At 40.3% G+C, this 21260-nt stretch overlaps 1 protein-coding gene across 4 annotated transcripts in view; it reads right to left on the bottom strand.

Moving 5' to 3' along the window:
• Positions 1-1068: 1068 nt before the first annotated feature.
• Positions 1069-21260, bottom strand: part of LOC115638322 (cytosolic phospholipase A2 gamma-like) — a 29716-nt gene continuing 9524 nt past the window's right edge. For 3 of the 4 annotated variants that reach the window (XM_030539917.1, XM_030539914.1, XM_030539916.1), the window contains 11 exons: positions 20102-20219; positions 17954-18094; positions 17532-17585; positions 16871-16927; positions 16342-16398; positions 15053-15115; positions 12144-12188; positions 10439-10534; positions 5506-5660; positions 4239-4407; positions 1069-2450 (listed from right to left, as the gene is read on the bottom strand). In XM_030539917.1, the coding sequence (XP_030395777.1) occupies positions 2278-2450; positions 4239-4407; positions 5506-5660; positions 10439-10534; positions 12144-12188; positions 15053-15115; positions 16342-16398; positions 16871-16927; positions 17532-17585; positions 17954-18094; positions 20102-20219 (1128 nt within the window). In that variant the 3' untranslated portion in view covers positions 1069-2277. The remainder of the gene's footprint in view (positions 2451-4238; positions 4408-5505; positions 5661-10438; positions 10535-12143; positions 12189-15052; positions 15116-16341; positions 16399-16870; positions 16928-17531; positions 17586-17953; positions 18095-20101; positions 20220-21260) is intronic. The other variant, XM_030539918.1, reaches the window with a different exon arrangement.

Here is a 21260-nt window from a genome sequence, read left to right as displayed (position 1 = left end):
AGAGGTTTCTAAGTCCTGGCTGGGATGATTTAGTTGGGAATTGGTCCTGCTTTGAGAGGGGAGTTGGACAAGATGACCTCCTGAGGTCCCTTCCAACCCTGATATTCCATGATTCTATGATTAATTTCTGGCAATGAACAGATTATGTACATTTTCAGCTAAATTTTTTTGTCTTTCCAACCATTGATTATATTTTGTTTAGTATTGATTATTGTTTTTTTAGTTTTCAGCAGAAAACAATATAATTTTTGGATCAAAAGTTGAAATTTTGATTAAAACTTTCTACAGCGACAAAAGCATCCCTGCTAACTTTAATGCTGAAAATACAAATACAATTTATTATTTGCATTGTGCAATCAGATAAGATCCCCAGTCATGGGCCAGAAGCCGGTTGTGCTAAGTGCTGTGCAAACACAGGATGAACTGATTACTCTGAATGGCTGAAATGTAGCACTGTTAGGTCCCCGACCCTGGCTCAGTTGCCTCACTGCAGCAACCTTTATCCACACCAGCACCTCCACTGCATTTAATGATGCCACTTTCCTGATTACAGATTAATCACAGAAGTCAGAAGTGCAGGAGACTCTGGTGCTGTATTTACCACAGGCCTGATAAAATGAGGATCCCAGGAGCAACCATAGCCATCTCCATGGGCAGTTAGGAGAGGTAGCTGGCCTTGACCAGGCTGCAGGGGGCTGTGTTAGGTCACCCATAACCAGAGCCTTCTCCATGGGTGCTTAGGAGAGGCAGCTGGGATGGGCCAGGGCTGCAGAGGGTGGCCCCATGTCGCACGATTGGCAAAGGAGCAGTGCTCAGCTGCAGGTATGGGCTATAGAGGAGAAAAATTGAGCTTACCTCTCTTGTGCTTCTGGGAACCAAGAATTGCTGGAGACGCTGTCTGTTTGGCCAGTGAGGCCTCAGCCCTCAGATGAGGGAAGAGATGGAGTCAGGGCAGAGGAAGCATGAGGTAGAGGAAACAATGAGATCCTCCAACCTTAATACTATAGTATCCTAAACACTGTAAATGCCTAAATTTCTGCAGTAAGGGGTCATGACTCCCAGTTTGAGAACACCTGGTTTACAATAATATGAAGTGAAAAGTTCTTGAGAACAATCCAGGATCTTTATTCATTGGCATTTCAAACAGAATTCATTCACCTTATGGGGTGAATCTGAAAGCTCTATATTTTAACAATGCCATCTCCAGATGGATTGAACCCAGGAATGCCTGATCTGTAAGCACATGCCATACTGCTGGCACTCCCACCTCTGAAAGTCTGCAGAAGATTCATTGTTAAAATTGGGAGTCTTTCATGGAGGTCACAGAAGTCACAGATTTCATGATTTTCCAGGACCTCTCTGACTTCTACAGTGGTCAGTATGACTGACCTCAGGGCTGCCTGAGCAGGTGGGGCAGCTCTGGGGCCAGTCACACTGGTTTCTGCTCGGGCAGCCCCAGGGGATAGCTGTTTGGGTGGAGTCGGAGTCAGCCGCACTGGCCACTAATCGGGAGGCCCCAGGCACTTGCTCCCAGGAGCTGCCTGAACAGCATCAGTCTCAGGCTCTGTGCCAGGGTCACAGCGAGGCCCTGGGCCTTCCCTCTTAGCAGCAGTGGGGCACCACTCCCCCACCCCCAGACCAACAGCAGCAACAGTGCCCCAGAGGCCGCCAAAGTCCCTAAGATTTAGTCATGGGTATTTATAGTACAAGTCATGGACAGGTCACCAGGTGTAAATTTTTCTTTATTGTCCATGACCTGTCCATGATTTTACTAAAAATACTTGTAACTAAATTACAGCCTTACTCATAATTTCTATGTGATCTAGTCACTACAGGGAGACAGGGCAGATGGCTTTTACCACAGGTTTTATGTGCTTGTGCTTTTGCAGGCTATTTCTAGGCTGGAGGCACTGTGTGCAAATGATGCGATTTTATAGGCTTTATTGATTGAACATGAACTGTGCATCAGGAGATAAAGGCATCTGGTATCAAACAGAGCAGAGACAGATTGAGCAATAATTCAAAACAGCAAGAAAGAATACCAAGAGAGAATTTTTCTTTGACTCATGCGCAGAATCAGAATTGCTGAAGTAAAGTGCAGTCAAGTGACAGGGCTAACTCAAGAACTAGGTACTAGTGCTTTCACAGTAGAAACTGAGACTCCTCTCCTCACTGTGATTCCAAATGATGATATTTTCCAGCCAAATGACAATTCTGTAGTTCGCAAAATCTACTGGGTGGCTTTAACGTATGCAAAGCATAGATGAAAAAGTCTTCTTAAGAGCTTGCCTCCTTGCTGGAGTGAACCACAATGTATTTGATCTCTTGTAGGATCTTGTCTTTATTGTTCAATACATTTAGTCTGGCTGATTGAAGGAGTTTGGTGATGTCTCCCACATGGTAGAGAAAGCGAAGCATGGTGAATCTAATCCTCCATTCTGTCACATAGGCTGAAAGCAAAGAGTGAAAAGGTGTGAATACATTTTTAGGATGAGGATATTGATATTACAAATGTAGTGTCAATAACAATTAGAACTATTATTATGATTGCATTCTTGGGTCCCCAGGCCGTCGTGAGAGGAATATCTTGCTTCTGAGACTTAAGGAGAAGAATCAAAGGAGGCTCATATGTGGGGGAAAGGATTCCACAAATGCTCTACTCTCAATCCCAAAGCATCTGGATGTTTTATCTACAGCTATGAGCAGTGACATAGTTAATATAGTTGAAATCTCATCTTTAGGGGTTGGGAGTCAACAACCTCCTGAACTGAAATGGATACTTTGCACTTCCAGGGCCTGCGCTTCCATTTAGGCGACCTAGACGGTCGTCTAGGGTCCCAGGATTTGGAAGGGCGGCAGACTGCTCCGGTGGACCTCCTGCAGGCATGTCTGCAGATGGTCTGCTGGTCCCGCGGCTCCGATGGAGCATCCGCAGGCACACCTGCAGCAGGTCCACTGAAGCCGAGGGATCAGCGGACCGTCTGCAGGGACACCTGCGGGAGGTCCACCGGAGCCATGGGACAGGCCAGCCGGCCCTGCGCCTAGGGTGCCAAAAACACTCCTGCTGCTCCTGTGCACTTCTCAGAGCTATTGAATTAGGTTGTCTACAGACTCAGAGACTTTCCTTTAATTCTATCAAATTCATTCTCCTATTTTCCCTGATTTTTACCTCTCCCCCAGCTATTCTTTTCTCTTCTTGCTTTTCTCTGTAGTGTCCCATATGTAGCATGTTTGTGAAAAAACAAGGAGCAGATTCTGCTCTCATTTGCACTGAGGTAAATTAACATAGAGTACAACCTATGCCTCTACCTATCTAGGGATTTCAATGAAAACAATGGCATTTGGGTGCCTACATCCATTAGACTCCTTTAAAAATATTACTGCTGAGTTCTTATAAGACTCCCATCATTATAGGAACAGATCATTTAACATCATGACACTCTGCATTCACAGTGAAACAAAAATCAAGAGAAATAGAATTTGTGCAGAATGTCTGGGTGTCTGAGCTAGTGTAACACATGCCCAGACAGCTGAGAGAAGGTTAAAGGTTTTCCAACTTCTAGACTCCTTTCCATTCCTCTCTGAATTTGTCCTTATGTCCCAGACTCATCTCTTCATTGCACTAGCATAAATCTACATTTATTCCTTCAACCTTACTTGTGTAACAGAGTGAAGATTTGCCTCTGTGGCTTGACTAGCGCTAAAGAAAGAAGTTGCCTGATTCTGAGCTCAAAGAGTCATTTGATGAAACTGAAAATCTGCAAATGTGAAAATCATAAAAGCAAACACTTTTATTTACACACACACACACACACACACACACACACACACACACACACATTAGGTAATTAATTCACTTAGGCACTTTATAAATCCCACTAGATGCCTATCTGCATCTGTAGACACCTAAATACATTTGAAAATTGGGTGCAAAATGTTTACAAATGAGAGGAAAAAAGAACCAAATATAGATGCTACTGACAAAGGTCCCTTATGGCAGATAACTTTATAACTACCTAATCTGTGATTTCTCTAAACTTCTTCTTAAACTTCTATCACCAGATACCCACTAATATAGGACACGGGACTAGATCAATCTGACATTTTATCTCAATCCCTATGCCCCTTTGCTACCTTACCTCAGAGCAAACCAGCCTCATCTGTATTTAAGTCATCAGTGTAAGTGAAATGAGAGAGAGGTCAGTAGCATTTTAGAAAATAGGCGAAACGAAAGTTACCCGGGCAATTCACTCTGTTGAAAAGTGGGAAGTGCATGACGGTTGGAGCACCCTCTCCTCTGAAGATGTAGCAGTCGGAAGGGTTATCTGGCTCTAGGAGCAATTTCTCATCTATCTCAGGAAATGGGATGCAGTTTTCCTTACAGTATTTGGCAGTTTGCTTGAGGGCCTGTAAGTGAGGGAATCATGATTATTTTATTTAAAAAAACTGCTGCCCACAAGACCAGATAGCTCAAAACAGATAACTCAAAATCAGACTTTCTCTCTGAGTCCTCTACTAATTGACTAAGCAGAAAACCTCCAGTGGAAACCAGACCCTCTGCTCTTGGGATAGGAAGAATATTTGTGTAAAAACACATAACTGTCAGTAAAGAGACCCCCATAGCTGGGATTTCCAAAGAAGCTTAAAAGAGCAAGAATTTACCTCCATGGAAAAGTCAATATGGGTTGGCTTAACTCACTTAAGTGCCTTTAAATATCTCAGCTCACAGCCATAAGCATAGATCAAACATAGCACATTGAGTCCAACACACAAGAACAGAGCTAGAAGGTTCGCAGCAGCTAATAGCTGTTCAACAGGGATAGACAGAAGTGGTTCAGTAGGACCCGAAGGAGAGCTCCCTGTAAGCTCAAAAGCTTGTCTCATGCACCAATGCTAGTAGGTCCAATAAAAGAAATTACCTTACCCACCTTGGTTCAGTAGGAGACATTTTCCTGTACATGTCAACATTAGTCCCCAGTACTTGACACATGAAAGCTCAAGGCTACCAAAAGTTCATCTTTCAGTTAAAATGAAAAACAGATTTCCTTCCTTGAGATCACTATAGGGTACCTTTTCTAAGGCACACATGGGAATTTTTTGTCCAACTTCCATTGATTAAGGCACCAAACTGTGCATTGTGCATTGAAAATCTCCCCTTGCAGAGATCCATTGGGCCCTGGGACACCTCACAAAAATATTAGTGTTGACTCAAGTCAACTGACCAACTTGCTACTTGAATAGTAGGATTCTTTCCATTAAACATTCCCCCTGCAGGATAGAAGGGGATGGGATTTTTTGCTCCCTTCCTGTCCTGAACTGTTTTCCAGAAATAAAGTAAGGAAAATACTGCTTGATTGTTTTTTAAAGATTGTAAATTTCTTTGTTTGACGTTTATCACCTGGGGTCAGGGACAAAGTATTTTTCTGTGTTCAAATATCACCTGGCACAATTGGCTCTCATTATTAATTTGAATCACTGTAAAAATGTAACTGTGATAGGAGTTACCTTAAATGGTTCAAAAGGGCCATAGTCAAAGGAGAGAATCAGTTTCACTTTCCTTTCCGGGCGGAGAACCAGAGGGAAAGCACAGTTTATGGCTATTCCAGCATCTACCAAGGAGATGACTTTATCCTTCACCAGCTCAGTAGAGTCAAGAGCAGCTAAGGGAATGTAACCAAAAATAAAATTATCATACTAAGAGATTAGAATCTGCCTCTTATCAGTGGCAGGATTAATAAATAATATTCATTGCAACTGTGTTTTGGTAAAGTGTCTGTATCTTGTGCCCTTGTAAAGTAGAGCTACCCCCCACCTTCTGCTTCCTTTAGTGCCCATTTTACAGTATGGCTGCCCTTTCCTCACCTCTCGCTGTCTGCTGCCCCTAGTGCCCATTATACAATATAGTTCTTTTATACTTGATCCTTCCACCCACTGGCCATTATACAGTACAACCATCACTTTCTCCTTCCTGCCATTTATGGGGCATCATTATAGGCTGTAGTGGGGTGATCACCCGCTCTGGCCTTAAAGGGCTTAAAACAGCCCAGGAGAGGGCTGTGGCTGCGGAATGCTGAATGGAGAAGCAGACTCAGCTATGGCTACTTCCTAACCAGGGCCCAGCTGGCCCTTATAAGAGGGCAGTGGACCAGGAGCAGACAGGCTGAACAGGATATCTGAGAGGAGCAGAGCTGGGGAATTGGGCAAGGGAGCTGGGGAGCTCCCACTTGGAAAAGCCCCAGTCTGCGGCCTTGTCAAATGCCGAAAGGTACTAGGGTGCAAAGGTGCAGCCCAGGGTAGGCAGAGGTAGCCAGTCCAACCCCCCTTTGCCTGTGATGAGTGGCTTTTATACTGCAGTCTGCTCCAGTGAGTGGGGGCTAGATGGTGACTGGCATTAACCCAAGACTGAGGCAAGGTGTGGATGGGGGTTCCCCTAGGTGGGGACATGACTCCCACTGTCCGCAGTTTGCTGCTCCAGTGCAAAGGGGGCAGGAGGAAGGCACAGCAAGCACTTCCCTCGGCCCGTGCCTCTTCCCGCAACCCCCATGAGCCTGGAGTGGCAAACTGCAGACAGTGGGAACCGCGATCGGCCAAACCTGCCATCATGGCAGGTAAACAAACTGTCCCAGCCTGCCAGGGTGCTTACCCTGATGAGCCACATGCCAGAGGTTGCTGACCCCTGCTCTTCGATTATTCCTGTTGAAGGTAGGGGTCCGGTCAGAGACAGATGCATCGTGGAGGTGAATGCCTGGCTGCAAAGATGGTGTCGCCAGGAGGGCTTTGGCTTCCTCGACCACGGGATGCTATTGGAGGAAAGACTGCTAGGAACAGATGGCGTTCACCTTTCGAAGAGGGGAAAGGCCTTATTTGCGCACAGACTGGCTAACCTAGTAAGGAGGGCTTTAAACTAGGTTTGACGGGGACAGGTGAGCAAAGCTCACAGGTAAGTGGGGAACAAGACCTGGGAGATGGGTTGGAAACAGGAGGGAGCACGGGCTATAATGGCAGAGAGGAAGGAAGGTCAGGGCTAAGCTGGGAGGCAAGATCAAACCAGTATCTTAGATGCCTGTATACAAATGCAAGAAGTATGGGTAATAAGCAGGAGGAACTGGAAGTGCTAATAAATAAATACAACTATGACATTATTGGCATTACTGAAACTTGGTGGGATAATACACACGACTGGAATGTTGGTGTGGATGGGTATAGTTTGCTCAGGAAGGACAGACAGGGGAAAAAGGGAGGAGGTGTTGCCTTATATATTAAAAATGTACACACTTGGACTGAGGTGGAGATGGACATAGAAGACAGAAGTGTGGAGAGTCTCTGGGTTAGGCTAAAAGGGGAAAAAACCACAGGTGATATCGTGCTGGGAGTCTACTACAGGCCACCTAATCAGGTGGAAGAGGTGGATGAGGCTTTTTTCAAACAACTAACAAAATCATCCAAAGCCCAAGATTTGGTGGTGATGGGGGACTTCAACTATCCAGATATATGTTGGGAAAATAACACCGCAGGGCACAGACTCACCAATAAGTTCCTGGACTGCATTGCAGACAACTTTTTATTTCAGAAAGTTGAAAAAGCTACTGGGTGGAAGCTGTTCTAGACTTGATTTTAACAAATAGGGAGGAACTTGTTGAGAATTTGAAAGTAGAAGGAAGCTTGGGTGAAAGTGATCATGAAATCATAGAATTTACAATTCTAAGGAAGGGTAGAAGGGAGTACAGCAGAATAGAGACAATGGATTTCAGGAAGGCAGATTTTGGTAAGCTCAGAGAGCTGATAGGTAAGGTCCCATGGGAATTAAGACTGAGGGGAAAAACAACTGAGGAAAGTTGGCAGTTTTTCAAAGGGACACTATTAAGGGCCCAAAAGCAAGTTATTCCGATGGTTAGGAAAGATAGAAAAAGTGGCAAAAGACCACCTTGGTTTACCCTTGAGATCTTGCGTGACCTACAAAATAAAAAGGCATCATATAAAAAATGGAAACTAGGTCAGATCACGAAGGATGAATATAGGCAAATAACACAGGAATGCAGAGGCAAGATTAGAAAAGCAAAGGCACAGAATGAACTCAAACTAGCTATGAGAATAAAGGAAAACAAGAAGACTTTTTATCAATACATTAGAAGCAAGAGGAAGACTAAGGACAGGGTAGGCCCACTGCTCAATGAGGAGGGGGAAACAGTAACGGGAGACTTGGAAATGGCAAAGATGCTTAATGACTTCTTTGTTTCGGTCTTCACTGAGAAGTCTGAAGGAATGTCTAGTATAATGAATGCTTACGGGAAGAGGGTAGGTTTAGAAGATAAAATAAAAAAAGAGCAAGTAAAAAAGCACTTAGAAAAGTTAGATGCCTGCAAGTCACCAGGGCCTGATGAAATGCATCCTAGAATACTCAAGGAGTTAATAGAAGAGGTATCTGAGCCTCTAGCTATTATCTTTGGGAAATCATGGGAGACGGGGGAGATTCCAGAAGACTGGAAAGGGGCAAATATAGTGCCCATCTATAAAAAGGGAAATAAAAACAACCCAGGAAACTACAGACCAGTTAGTTTAACTTCTGTGCCAGGGAAGACAATGGAGCAGGTAATCAAAGAAATCATCTGCAAACACTTGGAAGGTGGTAAGGTGATAGGGAATAGCCAGCATGGATTTGTAAAGAACAAATCATGTCAAACTAATCTGATAGCGTTCTTTGATAGGATAACGAGCCTTGTGGATAAGGGAGAAGCGGTGGATGTGATATACCTAGACTTTAGTAAGGCATTTGATACGGTCTCGCATGATATTCTTATAGATTAACTAGGAAAGTACAATTTAGATGGGGCTACTATAAGGTGGGTGCATAACTGGCTGGATAACCGTACTCAGAGAGTAGTTATTAATGGCTCCCAATCCTGCTGGAAAGGTATAACAAATGGGGTTCCGCAGGGGTCTGTTTTGGGACCGGTTCTGTTCAATATCTTCATCAACGATTTAGATGTTGGCATAGAAAGTATGCTTATTAAGTTTGCGAACGATACCAAACTGGGAGGGATTGCAACTGCTTTGGAGGACAGGGTCAAAATTCAAAATGATCTGGACAAATTGGAGAAATGGTCTGAGGTAAACAGGATGAAGTTCAATAAAGATAAATGCAAAGTGCTCCACTTAGGAAGGAACAATCAGTTTCACACATACAGAATGGGAAGAGACTGTCTAGGAAGGAGTATGGAAGAAAGAGATCTAGGGGTCATAGTAGACCACAAGCTTACTATGAGTCAACAGTGTGATACTGTTGCAAAAAAAGCAAACGTGATTCTGGGATGCATTAACAGGTGTGTTGTAAACAAGACACGAGAAGTCATTCTTCCACTTTACTCTGCGCTGGTTAGGCCTCAACTGGAGTATTGTGTCCAGTTCTGGGCAACGCATTTCAAGAAAGATGTGGAGAAATTGGAGAGGGTCCAGAGAAGAGCAACAAGAATGATTAAAGGTCTTGAGAACATGACCTATGAAGGAAGGCTGAAGGAACTGGGTTTGTTTAGTTTGGAAAAGAGAAGACTGAGAGGGGACATGATAGCAGTTTTCTGGTATCTAAAAGGGTGTCATCAGGAGGAGGGAGAAAACTTATTCACCTTAGCCTCCAATGATAGAACAAGAAGCAATGGGCTTAAACTGCAGCAAGGGAGATTTAGGTTGGACATTAGGAAAAAGTTCCTAACTGTCAGGGTAGTTAAACACTGGAATAGATTGCCTAGGGAAGTTGTGGAATCTGCATCTCTGGAGATATTTAAGAGTAGATTAGATAAATGTCTATTAGGGATGGTCTAGACAGTATTTGGTCCTGCCATGAGGGCAGAGGACTGGACTCGATGACCTCTTGAGGTCCCTTCCAGTCCTAGAGTCTATGAGTCTATATAAACCAATAAAAAAACTGTTTCCACTGATAATCAAAATTTACTGGTAAGCAAAATAAGAAAAATGCTTCCTGAGAATTTAAATTAGAGTAGTTATAAAATAGACGAATGAATATTAAAAATCGGTATGATTTGTTGATTTAAGGATATTAAGTTTGTATATTTTGACTTATGATGTTGACAATTTGTGTTTTAATGGTTTTTAAAGATTTAAATTTTTGAATCTCTGTGTCTACTGTCATTAAATATTCATTTGATTATCCTCAATTTTCATCAGCTGCTAGGATTTAAATTGATAAGAATTAAAAATGCTTAAAATCTATATTTTCATGCATCTGAAAATTTAAATAAGAAACCCCAAAATGTTTACAGTAAGCATTGACACTGTCTGTCAAAATTTAAAAATAAAAATGTAATTCTTCCAACCTTAAAAATACTGTATAGGAAGATAACCCTTTCTCATGTTTCTGTGTGATGTATTTACCATCAAAACAGGACATCCACACCACAGAGTCAGTAATCCATATTTTACTTACAACATTTGTAAAGAAAGTTATTATTCGTTCCCCATTTCCAGGTCAAGAGACCATGAGTGGTTTTTTGCCACATTCTAGCGAAATCCACCACTGAGCCTGTGAGAGGGCACAAACCAGAATTCAAATATCAGATCTAAATATATAAATATATTCAGAAACATCTGAAAATCAGCTGAGATTTTCTTATCTCTTATTTGCTAATGCAGACAAGAAGCTGAGGGAAAAATAACCAGCATGTCTTGTATATAGAGCAAAAATTAAAAAGCAAAGCTGATTGTGAGGAAAAAAAGGGCATTTGTTACTGAGACAGACAGACGCAGTAGTATTCTGAGAATCTCAGATTCCCTCATTGTGCCACATAATGACCCCCATATGCTTGTTTGGATTAATTTGAGATATACCTATCCCCTAGAACTGGAAGAAACCTTAAGAGGTCATTGAGTCCAGCCCTTTACCCTCACTAGAAGGATCACATACTGATTTTGCTGTAGATCCCTAAGGGGCCTTCTTAAGGATTGAACTTACAATGCTGGGGTTAGCAAACCAATGCACAAACCCCTGAACTAGCCCTCTCCCCCAAATGAGAGTTGTCAGCTGTCAAGTTCTTCCCTGCACAGAACACTTGATGGCAGCATAAATCATTTCCTGTATTTCATTATGTAAAATATGTGGCTCAGTTAGTTTAGCTGCTGACATGAGCTGTGCAAATAACTGATTTTTGGTTCCACTATTGAACAAACAATTATAATTTAAAAATCCCAAATGAATATTAAAAAAAAACAGTGAAAAGAGAAAGTAAACAAAAAAAATCATTTTAGGTAGAATTAAATGTTTGGCTGTACTCAGAATGAATAGAGAGAGAGAGAAAGAGAGAGAAGGTTTTAAAAGTTATTTTAAGTGAAATTGAACCATTTTAAAAATTGTTTTAAACTGAAAAATCAAAACATTTCACTTTGAAAATTTCTGTATGAAATATTTGGGGTTTTTTTCTGATTTATTTTTGTTATAAAATAAACAGTTCCGAAAATTTGATGCAAATTCATGAAATATTATGGCTGACCCAATTGTGCATTTTTCAGGAAAGAAAATTGAGCTGAAAAATTTCACCCACTTTTAGAGTTGAGTTCCCTCAACTCCCAATAGAATTGGTTTGATCTGAGGAAACAATCTTCAATTGTTAAACACCCAAAATGGCCAAAATCCAAACACAGCCTGCTTATAATAATAATTTTGAGTCAATCTAAACATTTTGGTCAACACAAAATGACTTTTAGATGCCTAAGTGCTTTTGAAAATAACACTAGGCACTTAAATATCTTTGAATTCTGGTGCTATGTGACAAAGGAGCAAAATCCCACCTAAAGTTAACAGGGCTTATTCTCTGACCTCCTGTTCATGCCTTTTGAAAACACATTCACTGATATTGGTGAAGGGGCTCAGAAACTTTCATAAAGAGTACGACAAAAATCCCTACACATAAACAGGGCTAGTCCACAACAGCTTTGTGCTGAGCAGATATTTGTCAAAAAATGACAGCATGAGAATTATTCTTCATGAGGAAGGGTGAACAAGAGCCGAGGGATTTGTTTAACTGAACAGTTCATTGAGCCTGAGTCTCTCCTCACAAAGATGCAAATATCTCCTCATGCAGCCAGTGTACAAGAGGAGATTCAAACTCAGTCCACAGGGGATTAAAATAACTTACCCACTCCATCTTTAATGTTTTCAGTAATTGGCTTGTTCTTAGTATCTGAAAAATATATTTGAGTTATAGATCACTGCACACTCTCATTGACATTAATGCAATCACCTAGGCAAGAATCCAGATAAAGATAATGAAAATATAGTCACCACTTTTGATTTTTAATGAACCTAAGGGAGTTAGGTGCTCAAATATAATTAGATACCAATGGAATGTGTGTACCTAATTCTCTTAGTATCCTTTGAAAACCCAGCCACTGTGAACGGTATTCACTAAAGTCTCACCCTGACAGAGGCAAGTTGAAGGAACAGAGGAATGCTTGTCTCTTATTCTCTAGATCCACTTTGTCCTCACTGAGAGCTCTTTGGAAATAACTTGTGAAAATTATACTCTTCAGTTCTGGGAACATTTCCTATTTCCATGGCAAAGCTTTCTGATGTAGATGGATCTTGAAAAAAATACACTGAACTTTGGCCCTTGTGGAGGGAGGTCTCATTTCAGTTTCAAGAATCTCCACCTTTTTTTGGTTTGTCTCTTCTACTACTCTGGCTCTACTAGGAAGCCAAATTACAACTAATTTAGCCATGGCTACTTACATAGAATTGTAGAAATGTAGGAAAGGAAGGGGCCTTGATAGGTCATCTAGTCCAGTTCTGTGCACTGAGGCAGGACTAAGTATTATCTACACCATCCCTGACAGGTGTTTGTTAATCTGTTCTTAAAGACTTCCTATGTCAGAAATTCCACAACCTCTTTAGGGAATTTATTCCTGTGCTTCACTACCCTCACAGGAAGTTTTTCCTAATATCTAGCCTAAAACTCTCTTGCTGCAATTTAATCACAATGCTTCTTGTCCTGTCCTCAGTGGTTAAGGGGAACAATTTATCACCCACCTCTTGATAAAAATCTTTTATGAATTGAAAACTGTTGTCATGACCCCCCTCAGTCTTATGTGTGCAAAGAAAGCTCTTGCTTAATATTTTGGGAGTGCAATGAAAATTCCACCTCCCTGCAGAGAAGGAGTCTCTTTTTATTTCCAGAAACTCACAATTACTCAGTGGTAGCCGCCCCACAGGACAGAGAATCTGTACAAAACATTAGACTTTAAAGCTCTGGGAGTGGGCTGTGAATACTTGGTCCAAGGACCCATCAGGAACTGTGTTCATACAGATTTAGATGTGTCACCTAGAGACGATGAGGGTGAGAATTATTGTTTGCTCTGAAAGACTAGAAGACATGACCCCCAGTGATCTTGGCAAATGCAGTAAGCTAGATTCTTCTGTCATTTACTGATGTGTAAATTTATAGTAACTGCAATGACTTCCTCTTCCCAACGTATGCCACTGTTGCAGAGAATAGCATATGACTACAGAATGCCCAAATCCTATAAGCTGCAGTATTCATTGGACAGATTGGTAAGTAGGTTTAAAGCCAGAAGGGACCATTAGATCTTCTAGTCTGATCTATTGTATAGCATGGGTCACACAATTTCAAACAGTTACTTTCACCAAGCCTGTCAACTTGTGTTTAACTAAAGTATGTCTTCCAGAAAGGCATCCAATCACACTTTGAAGCCAAAGAGATCAAGATTCCACCACTTCCCCTGGAAGTTTATTCATAGAACATCAGGGTTGGAAGGGATCTCAGGAGGTCATCTAGTTCAACCCCCTACTCAAAGCAGGACCAATCCCCAGACAGATTTTTGCCCCAGATCGCCCCCTGAAGGATTAAGTTCACAACCCTAGGTTTAACAGGCCAGTGCTCAAACCACTGAGCTATGCCAATGGCTAATCACCCTCACCATTAATATGTGTGCCTTACTTCTCACTTTGATTTGTCTATCTTTAACTTCCTGCCATTGCTTCTTTTTAAATCTTTCCCTGATAGATTCAAGAATATGCCTGTATTTTCTCACTGTGAATGTATTTAAACACCATAATCTAATCACCTCTTGGACTTCTTTTTTCATATATTAAACAGACTGAGCTCCTTAAATTTCTTACTGTATAAGACTTGGCATCATTTCTGTGACACATCTCTGCATTCATCTTCAATGTCTCATTTTCAAATATGGACACCAGAATCAGACACAGTATTCAAGTATCAATTTCAGGCAATGGATTGGGAATCAATTCAAGGCAGTTCTACTCCTGGCTTTGCCAAAAGTTTTCTAGGTGATATTTGAGAAGTCACTTAGGCTGGGATTTGTAAGGTATTAAACACTCATATCCCATTGAATTTTAATTTTAACTTGTTGAGATTCCTTTGAATTTCCCCATTTTATTTCTTATTGAACCTCAGTTCCCCATCCTGAATTTTTGAAAGCTTCTCAGATACTTTGGTGGTGACCATCAAAGAGTTGCCATATTATTTAAGAAACAGGAGATTCCAGGGAGGCTTTGGTCCTGAGCACATATTTAGGAAACAGAGAACATGAGAATTACTCATGAGACTATGTCATTAACAATCTGGATATGATTATCTTCTCAAGCAGGAGTAGATCAGAAGCAATTCCACAGCTGTCAATGCAATGGTGCTTGTCTGAAAATGTGTTAGCAATCACTTTACTTGTAAGGGGTTTCCTGATCAGACTTGTAGGCTATGGGGCTCTAAGGGAGGCATGGGATCTAGGTTTTTTAAGCAGTCATTCTGAATAAAGCCAGCCTAAATCAAGGTGGGGAGAGTTTTGCCTCTCTGTCTTAGGGGGAAGACTGCTTTTTATCTCTCTGTTTTTATTTCCTGAGTATTAAGGTCCTGTTTTTGCTTTTTTTTAAATAAAGTAATATTACGCTGCAACCTTCTAGCAAGAGTATGTAATGCTTTTATCCAACTTCTCTGTTGGAATGCTAGGAACATAAAAGCAGTTACAGCTATAGGGTCAGAGTGAAAGATCCAAGATTATATATACCTACCTGGTGAAAAGCCTCCAGGTGAAGCTCCTGCTGGCTCACCGTGCAATGAGCCTTCCATATCACCTGAAAATGTCATATGGATTTCCAGTCATTTCACGCAGCCACAGACAATAACACAAATATCAAAGAGCTCGTTTAAACTGAAAACTTAGGTCAATTTAGCTACTTCTTTCAAAAGTGTGAAAAATTCACAACCCTGAGAGATGTAGTAAAGCTGACCTAAGCTCCAGTATAGATACAGGTAGTTTGATGGAAGAATTAGCCGAGCTACCTCCTCTCAAGGGGGTAGACTAACTACAATGATGGAAAAAACCCTTCCATCGCTGCAGGAAGTATTGACAAGACAGCACCATGGTGACACAACTGCAGCACCATAGCTGTGCCATTGTAACAACTCTAGTAGTGGAGACAAGGCCTAAGAAACAGCACACATATAAGAATGAAGACATTCTCCAATAGCTCAAGGACAAAGTTGTTAGCTGAAATACCTCAGGATAGATTCTTCCCTCTCCTTTCACATGGCTATAATCAATGTCCAGACTTTATTATTTCCCTTCTTAACTACTGCAGCCTCTTCCTCTATTGCCTCACAAAAACATTCATTAATCCCCCTCTGGTTAGTCCAGATTCTACCCCTAATGTCATCCTCCCCGTTGTCTGGCAATATGGCCACACCAGCTCGCTTTTGGAAAGTTTTCTGTCAAAACTATTTTTAGCTGCAAAATAAGGGTGTGAGGAGTTTGGGTTGTTAGCGACATTATTATGAAAATCCCCCAAAATTTCAATGAAAACAAAATTGTATATATTTAAAATAATTCCATTTAATCAAAAAGCTATTCTCCCTCTCTCTCTCTCTCTCTCTCTCTCTCACACACACACACACACACACACACACATGCAAACATGTATGACATGGTCTAGTTTGTTGATTAGCACTATACTGAATTCCATAAATAAACATTTCTATATTTACAAAATATGGTTGCAGATTCAGAGGCTGCAATATTCATTGAAGGCTGGGTATCACAGAGGAGAAAGCCAAGAGATGGAGTTGTGAGAGTGACCATGAAAAGGAAGCACAGAGATTGAGCTGCTTGGGCACAGAGCTCTTTGAGTTGCAGACATGGGGATTTCTGAGCAAGGAAACTGCTGGTTTTATTGGTCCTACTCTGTTCAGGGAGACATGATTTACTGTACATTTTTTTACATATATATATATATATATATATATATATATATATATATATATATATATATATATATATATATATATATATAAACACACTTACCAGCTTCAGGTTCAGTGGAGGGTATTGGAAATCCCTTGACTATTCCTTCCGGACAACCTGAAAATGTCATTAGGATTATCAGTCATTTCATATACCCACGGACAATCACATAACCAAATAGGAAGCAATATTCAGGTTACAAAGATCATGGTCAAGTGAATATTTTCCAGTTTCATAAGGAACAAAATCTATAGAAATTAGAAGAAATCCAATTTTTTTTTACCTGAAATAGTTTTTCAACCAAAACCAAAAGTAAACCAAATAAAATTTCTGCAGGTTGAATTTTTTCATTGTTTTCATGAGTGACTAGAGTAAGAAAACTGATTTTTTTACTGTCAATTTGTTTTGGTTTTGATAAAAAAATAATTTTTTTAGAAAATTGTTAATGAAATATTTTTTATTTCTAGTATTTCAGTGAATAACTGGTATTTTTTCCCCCAGGGGAGGGGAAGAGAATGACCCTTTATAGACATCAGCAGTAGGCACATTTGGTAAGTAATTGGAGTGACCACGGACTATGATGACCTACTTTCTTTAGATGGTGAATACGATTCTTTTTCTCCCTTAAAGAAGCCAAAGAATATGTCTAGGGGGGAAAAAATCTTAATTAGACAGGTCAATTATTTCACAATACATTGACAATAATTCAGTCCTTTAGAACACAAATTTTAGACCGCAATGATTTAGGAGAAAAAATATATTGATGAAATTATACCACATCTGTTTCTGTCTACTCCCCACCAGTCCTGTCACTAAATCTCTATCTTATCATTATCGCATGTTGAACACTCACTTAGTGTCCTGCTGTGTCACCTCCAGAAGTGCCGGGGACACTTGTAGAAGTTGATGTCACTTCTATTTGTGATTAAACTAAAGGGGGACAAAGTGACACTTGGAGTGGGAGTGGCTTATATATCCCTTTCTGTCTGCCCATATGACTCATACCATCATCTAGACCTCTTACTTCCCATTTAACACATTGACTTATTACGGCCTTTTTAAATATATAAAACTAGAGCTGATATAAGTGTTTTGACCAACATTTTTTCCTGTCTGAAATGTGGCTTCATCAGAATTGAAAACTTCCATTAAATATCAGTTTTGACTCCAATCTAGAGAGTCCCATCCAGCACAAAGTTGAGGATCTGAGCCCTGACTCCAGTGTGCTATGAGAAGAGAAACTGGCATACCTTTTATGACTTTTTCATTTTCTGTTTTGCTGCCAATGGCACTTCCCCACAAACCTGAAAACAAGAAGGAAAAGAGTATAAAAGGATTTGACTCTGTTTACTTACACAGGTTCTACTTAGGGTTGATCAAGGTATTTTCTTCACACCTGAACCAAAACTGATTTTTTTTTAATTTTTGTTTTGTGAAAAAATGTAATTTTGATATTTTGTTCTGATTTGGAAAAGGAATTTCTTTTGATAACTCAAAATTTTGTATGGCTTATGGAAACTGTCTTTACACCACTCAGCTATCTACATAAAAGCTGTCAAATATATGTAAATATTGCTCCATTTTAGAATCCCATGGTTTACTTCCGATATCTATGCATCTAACCAGCCTCATTTGTCTCCATCTGCTAAGAAAAAGGGGCATGATCATTCACCTTGTAGGTAACTCATGTTTTTCTCTTCTTTCTGCTTCTTTAGCTCCCCATTCTTGTATTCACTTCCAAAATATTCCATGGGTACACTTGCTCCATAGCCAAGGAAGCTGGCTTCATGGGGGGTGAACTCAAACCAGGTTGCTGAAAAATAAAAAGAAAGAGTTTGAAAACAAAGCCATGCAACAGTTTTGAGGTGGCAGATGAATAAGACAGCAAGGGTGGCATGAGGTATTCATAACTCAGGGGAATGTGAGCGTGCTTCAAACAACATCTACATTAATAAAATTTCTTTCCATCCATATTGTCGCATCTTCACATCCATCCTTGACTCCTATTCACATTCTGTATGAAGCTGTTGGTCCTCACCTCCCAGTTTCCAACTACAACCCCACACCAGCTGTGTCTCAGTTCAGAGTTCTTACCACTAAAGCTGAGCAAATAATGTAAATTTTAATTCAGCGGCTGAACCAGTTTGATTCAAACTGAAAAAAAAACATTCCTACTTTTACACTAAATTAAAAAGTAAATAAATCATTTTGAGTTGACAGAAAATGAAACATTCTTTTGTTTTATTAATTTCAAGTCCCACAAAACTTTTTTAGTTGACTCATTTTTTTTCTCCTTGATTAATCGGTTTTCACTTTTCTTAATGACCATATTTGAAATTAAAAGACCATTTGAAGTCAAACCGTAAAAACAAAATGTTTTACACTTACAATTTGTTTCCCTAACTGAAACTATTCATTATATTTGAATTCAACAAAAAGGGATCTGAAAATGCATTTTTAGTGGAAAAAAAATTATTGAAAATATTTCCCCCAGCTTGATTTGATCATTTCCTTTGCTCCAATATTGAATTCCCTATCTCCTCACCTCCTACCTTATCTTCTCCCATTATCAACTTCATGCTATCTTCCAAGAAACCCCATCATGCAGAGTTCTCTCAGTGTTCCAGAAGGCCTATGTGATTCCCTAATTCATCTACAATTTCTCCAACTGGTTCTCACCACATTTTAGTCCCTTAGCACCTCCCCAAAATGTGTGAACTACCACCTGGTTCTAAACCACATCCAAATTATAAGAGAAATTCTTGGCACATCTAGGGCTGTGTAGAAGCTGTTATTTCCCATTTGGAGAGAAACTCCACATTTGTGAAACTTGGTTTTGTTCTGAACTGGAATGAAAACAAAACAAAATGAAAAATTCCTTGCAAAAAGAAGTGTTCAAGACAATTTTAGTTTGGTCAATCAAAAAAGTTTTATTGTGATTTTGACTTTTTATTTCATGTTAATTTATTTTTTATAAAACCTAAAGTAAAAATAATTTTGAAGCAAAATGTCTTCTTGAAACTAAAAGTTGAAAGGCTTCATTTTGGTATTTTTCTAAATTGTTTTCTTGGAGGTCAAATGTGACCTATACTCACTGAAAGTTTTTACTTTGTTGGATCATTTTTAATTAGCTCAAGTAATAGCTAAAAGTGAATAGAGTGATGGTTGGTGAGTTTCTTGTGAAATGCTCCAGGAATTTTATTGTGTTATTAATGATATTAGCTTTCTGGATGCTTCAAGATGCATAATTTTATATTGTTACATCTGAATAAGTAAATAAGATAACAAATAAATTGTGTCTCCACCTAAAAAGACATACTAAACTAGGACAATGGGAAAAAGAAAACAATAGTGAGTTTGAATTTTTCTCAACAAAAGTTTTTGCATGAACAAAACTTATTCCCAACAGTAGTAGATGTTACCTGCATTTTTCATGTTTTTGAAAATTTCTGCCATAATTTTACTGATATTTTAAGGATTTTTTAAGGTTTTGTTTCACTTTCTCCTTTCTCACTGAAAATCAAGATTTTTGCTGAAGAAAATCAGCTTAAAATATGTTTTTGATAAAATTTCTAGGGGAAAAAAAGGAAACAAATATTGTAGAAAATGTCATGCAGTGTGGAAAAGGGGCCCATTAATAATCCTGCTGAACAAAAGAGATTTACATTTTTAAAAAAAAAATTAATTTTTTTTTTCATTTTCAATCAGCTCTAAAGACAACTTTTACATCTCTGCTGCCTCGAGGAGTTGCATATAGATGAAATAAATGACAGGCTTCCTTGCACTGACATTTCCTGTAGATTTAGTTGTTTGTTTTTACCTGGAGAGTATTCAGTTACTTTGGAAAAACTTCGCTCATCCACTGCTGCATAGATGGGGTAGGGATTATTTCCATTCTCAGAAGCACTCTGCTGCTCAGACAAGTGTCCCTTGTCCAGCTGTAAAGACAACATTTTATACGTTCAGACAAACACACTCTTAATTTTAAACCATGATTGTAACATTGCCTATAATCCCTTCCCTTACAGCTTGGTCCAAACCTGAGCTCAGGCATCCAACACATTTCCACATGTTGAGATGTTAGCTAGACAGATGTGGAGTTGGCCCCAGCCACCCAGGGGTATACATGAAGTAACTCCAGTAACTGCAGAATTCAGTGGAACCACTCAGCATTTATTTATTTATGAGGCCAAACCTTCCTCAATGTCTAAGTGGTCAAGCCATTAGCCTAAGACTTAATCCCCACTTCCTCTGAGGACACCCAAGACCCGTTTCTGTGCACACACAAATCAGTTTGACTTGGCTCTGCATGGACTCCGGACCCAAGGTCTTAGGTCATTAATAGAGTGGTGGGTCAGAGCCAGCGTCCCACAGCGACTCAGGTCCAAGCCCTCTTGTTTTGCTTTGTGGACTCAAATCAAGCCACAGTCTCAAGTCAGAAGATCAGGCAGTACAATATGACCACATTAGCATGGCTGTGACACCTAGGTCCAGCAGCTGTAGGTACATCTGCATTGCAAAGCGAAACCCACAGCATCAAGTCTTAGAGCCTGGGGTCAATTGACTTGGGTCATGGGGCTTGGGTGGTGGGGCTAAAAACAGCAGTACAGACATTCTCCTGTGGGCTGGAGCCCAGGGTCCGAGACCCAACCCCATCACCAGGTTTCAGAGCCCAGCTCCAGCCCTGACCTATGTTATTATTTTTAATGCAGAAGCCTGAGCCCCATGAGTCCAAGTCAATTGATCCCGGCCCTGAGGCTCAGCATCTCAGGTTATTCTTTGCAGTGTAGATGTAACTTTTAAGCCCAGGTTTACACTGCAGTGTGGACACTCCAGCCTAGGCTTGGAAATGCCAGGTACACCATCCTGGGTCCCACAGACCCAAATTTACAATGCAGTGTAGACATACCTTATGTGGTCTTGAGCAAGTCAAGCGGGGCCAGTTTTTTAAATGTAATTAGGTACCCTGTGGGATTTTC

This window comes from Gopherus evgoodei, chromosome 21, assembly GCF_007399415.2.
Source record: "Gopherus evgoodei ecotype Sinaloan lineage chromosome 21, rGopEvg1_v1.p, whole genome shotgun sequence".
NCBI classification, from domain to species: domain Eukaryota; kingdom Metazoa; phylum Chordata; order Testudines; family Testudinidae; genus Gopherus; species Gopherus evgoodei.
Note: the sequence above shows the minus strand (reverse complement) of the source record. Positions and strands in the feature narration are given on the sequence as shown.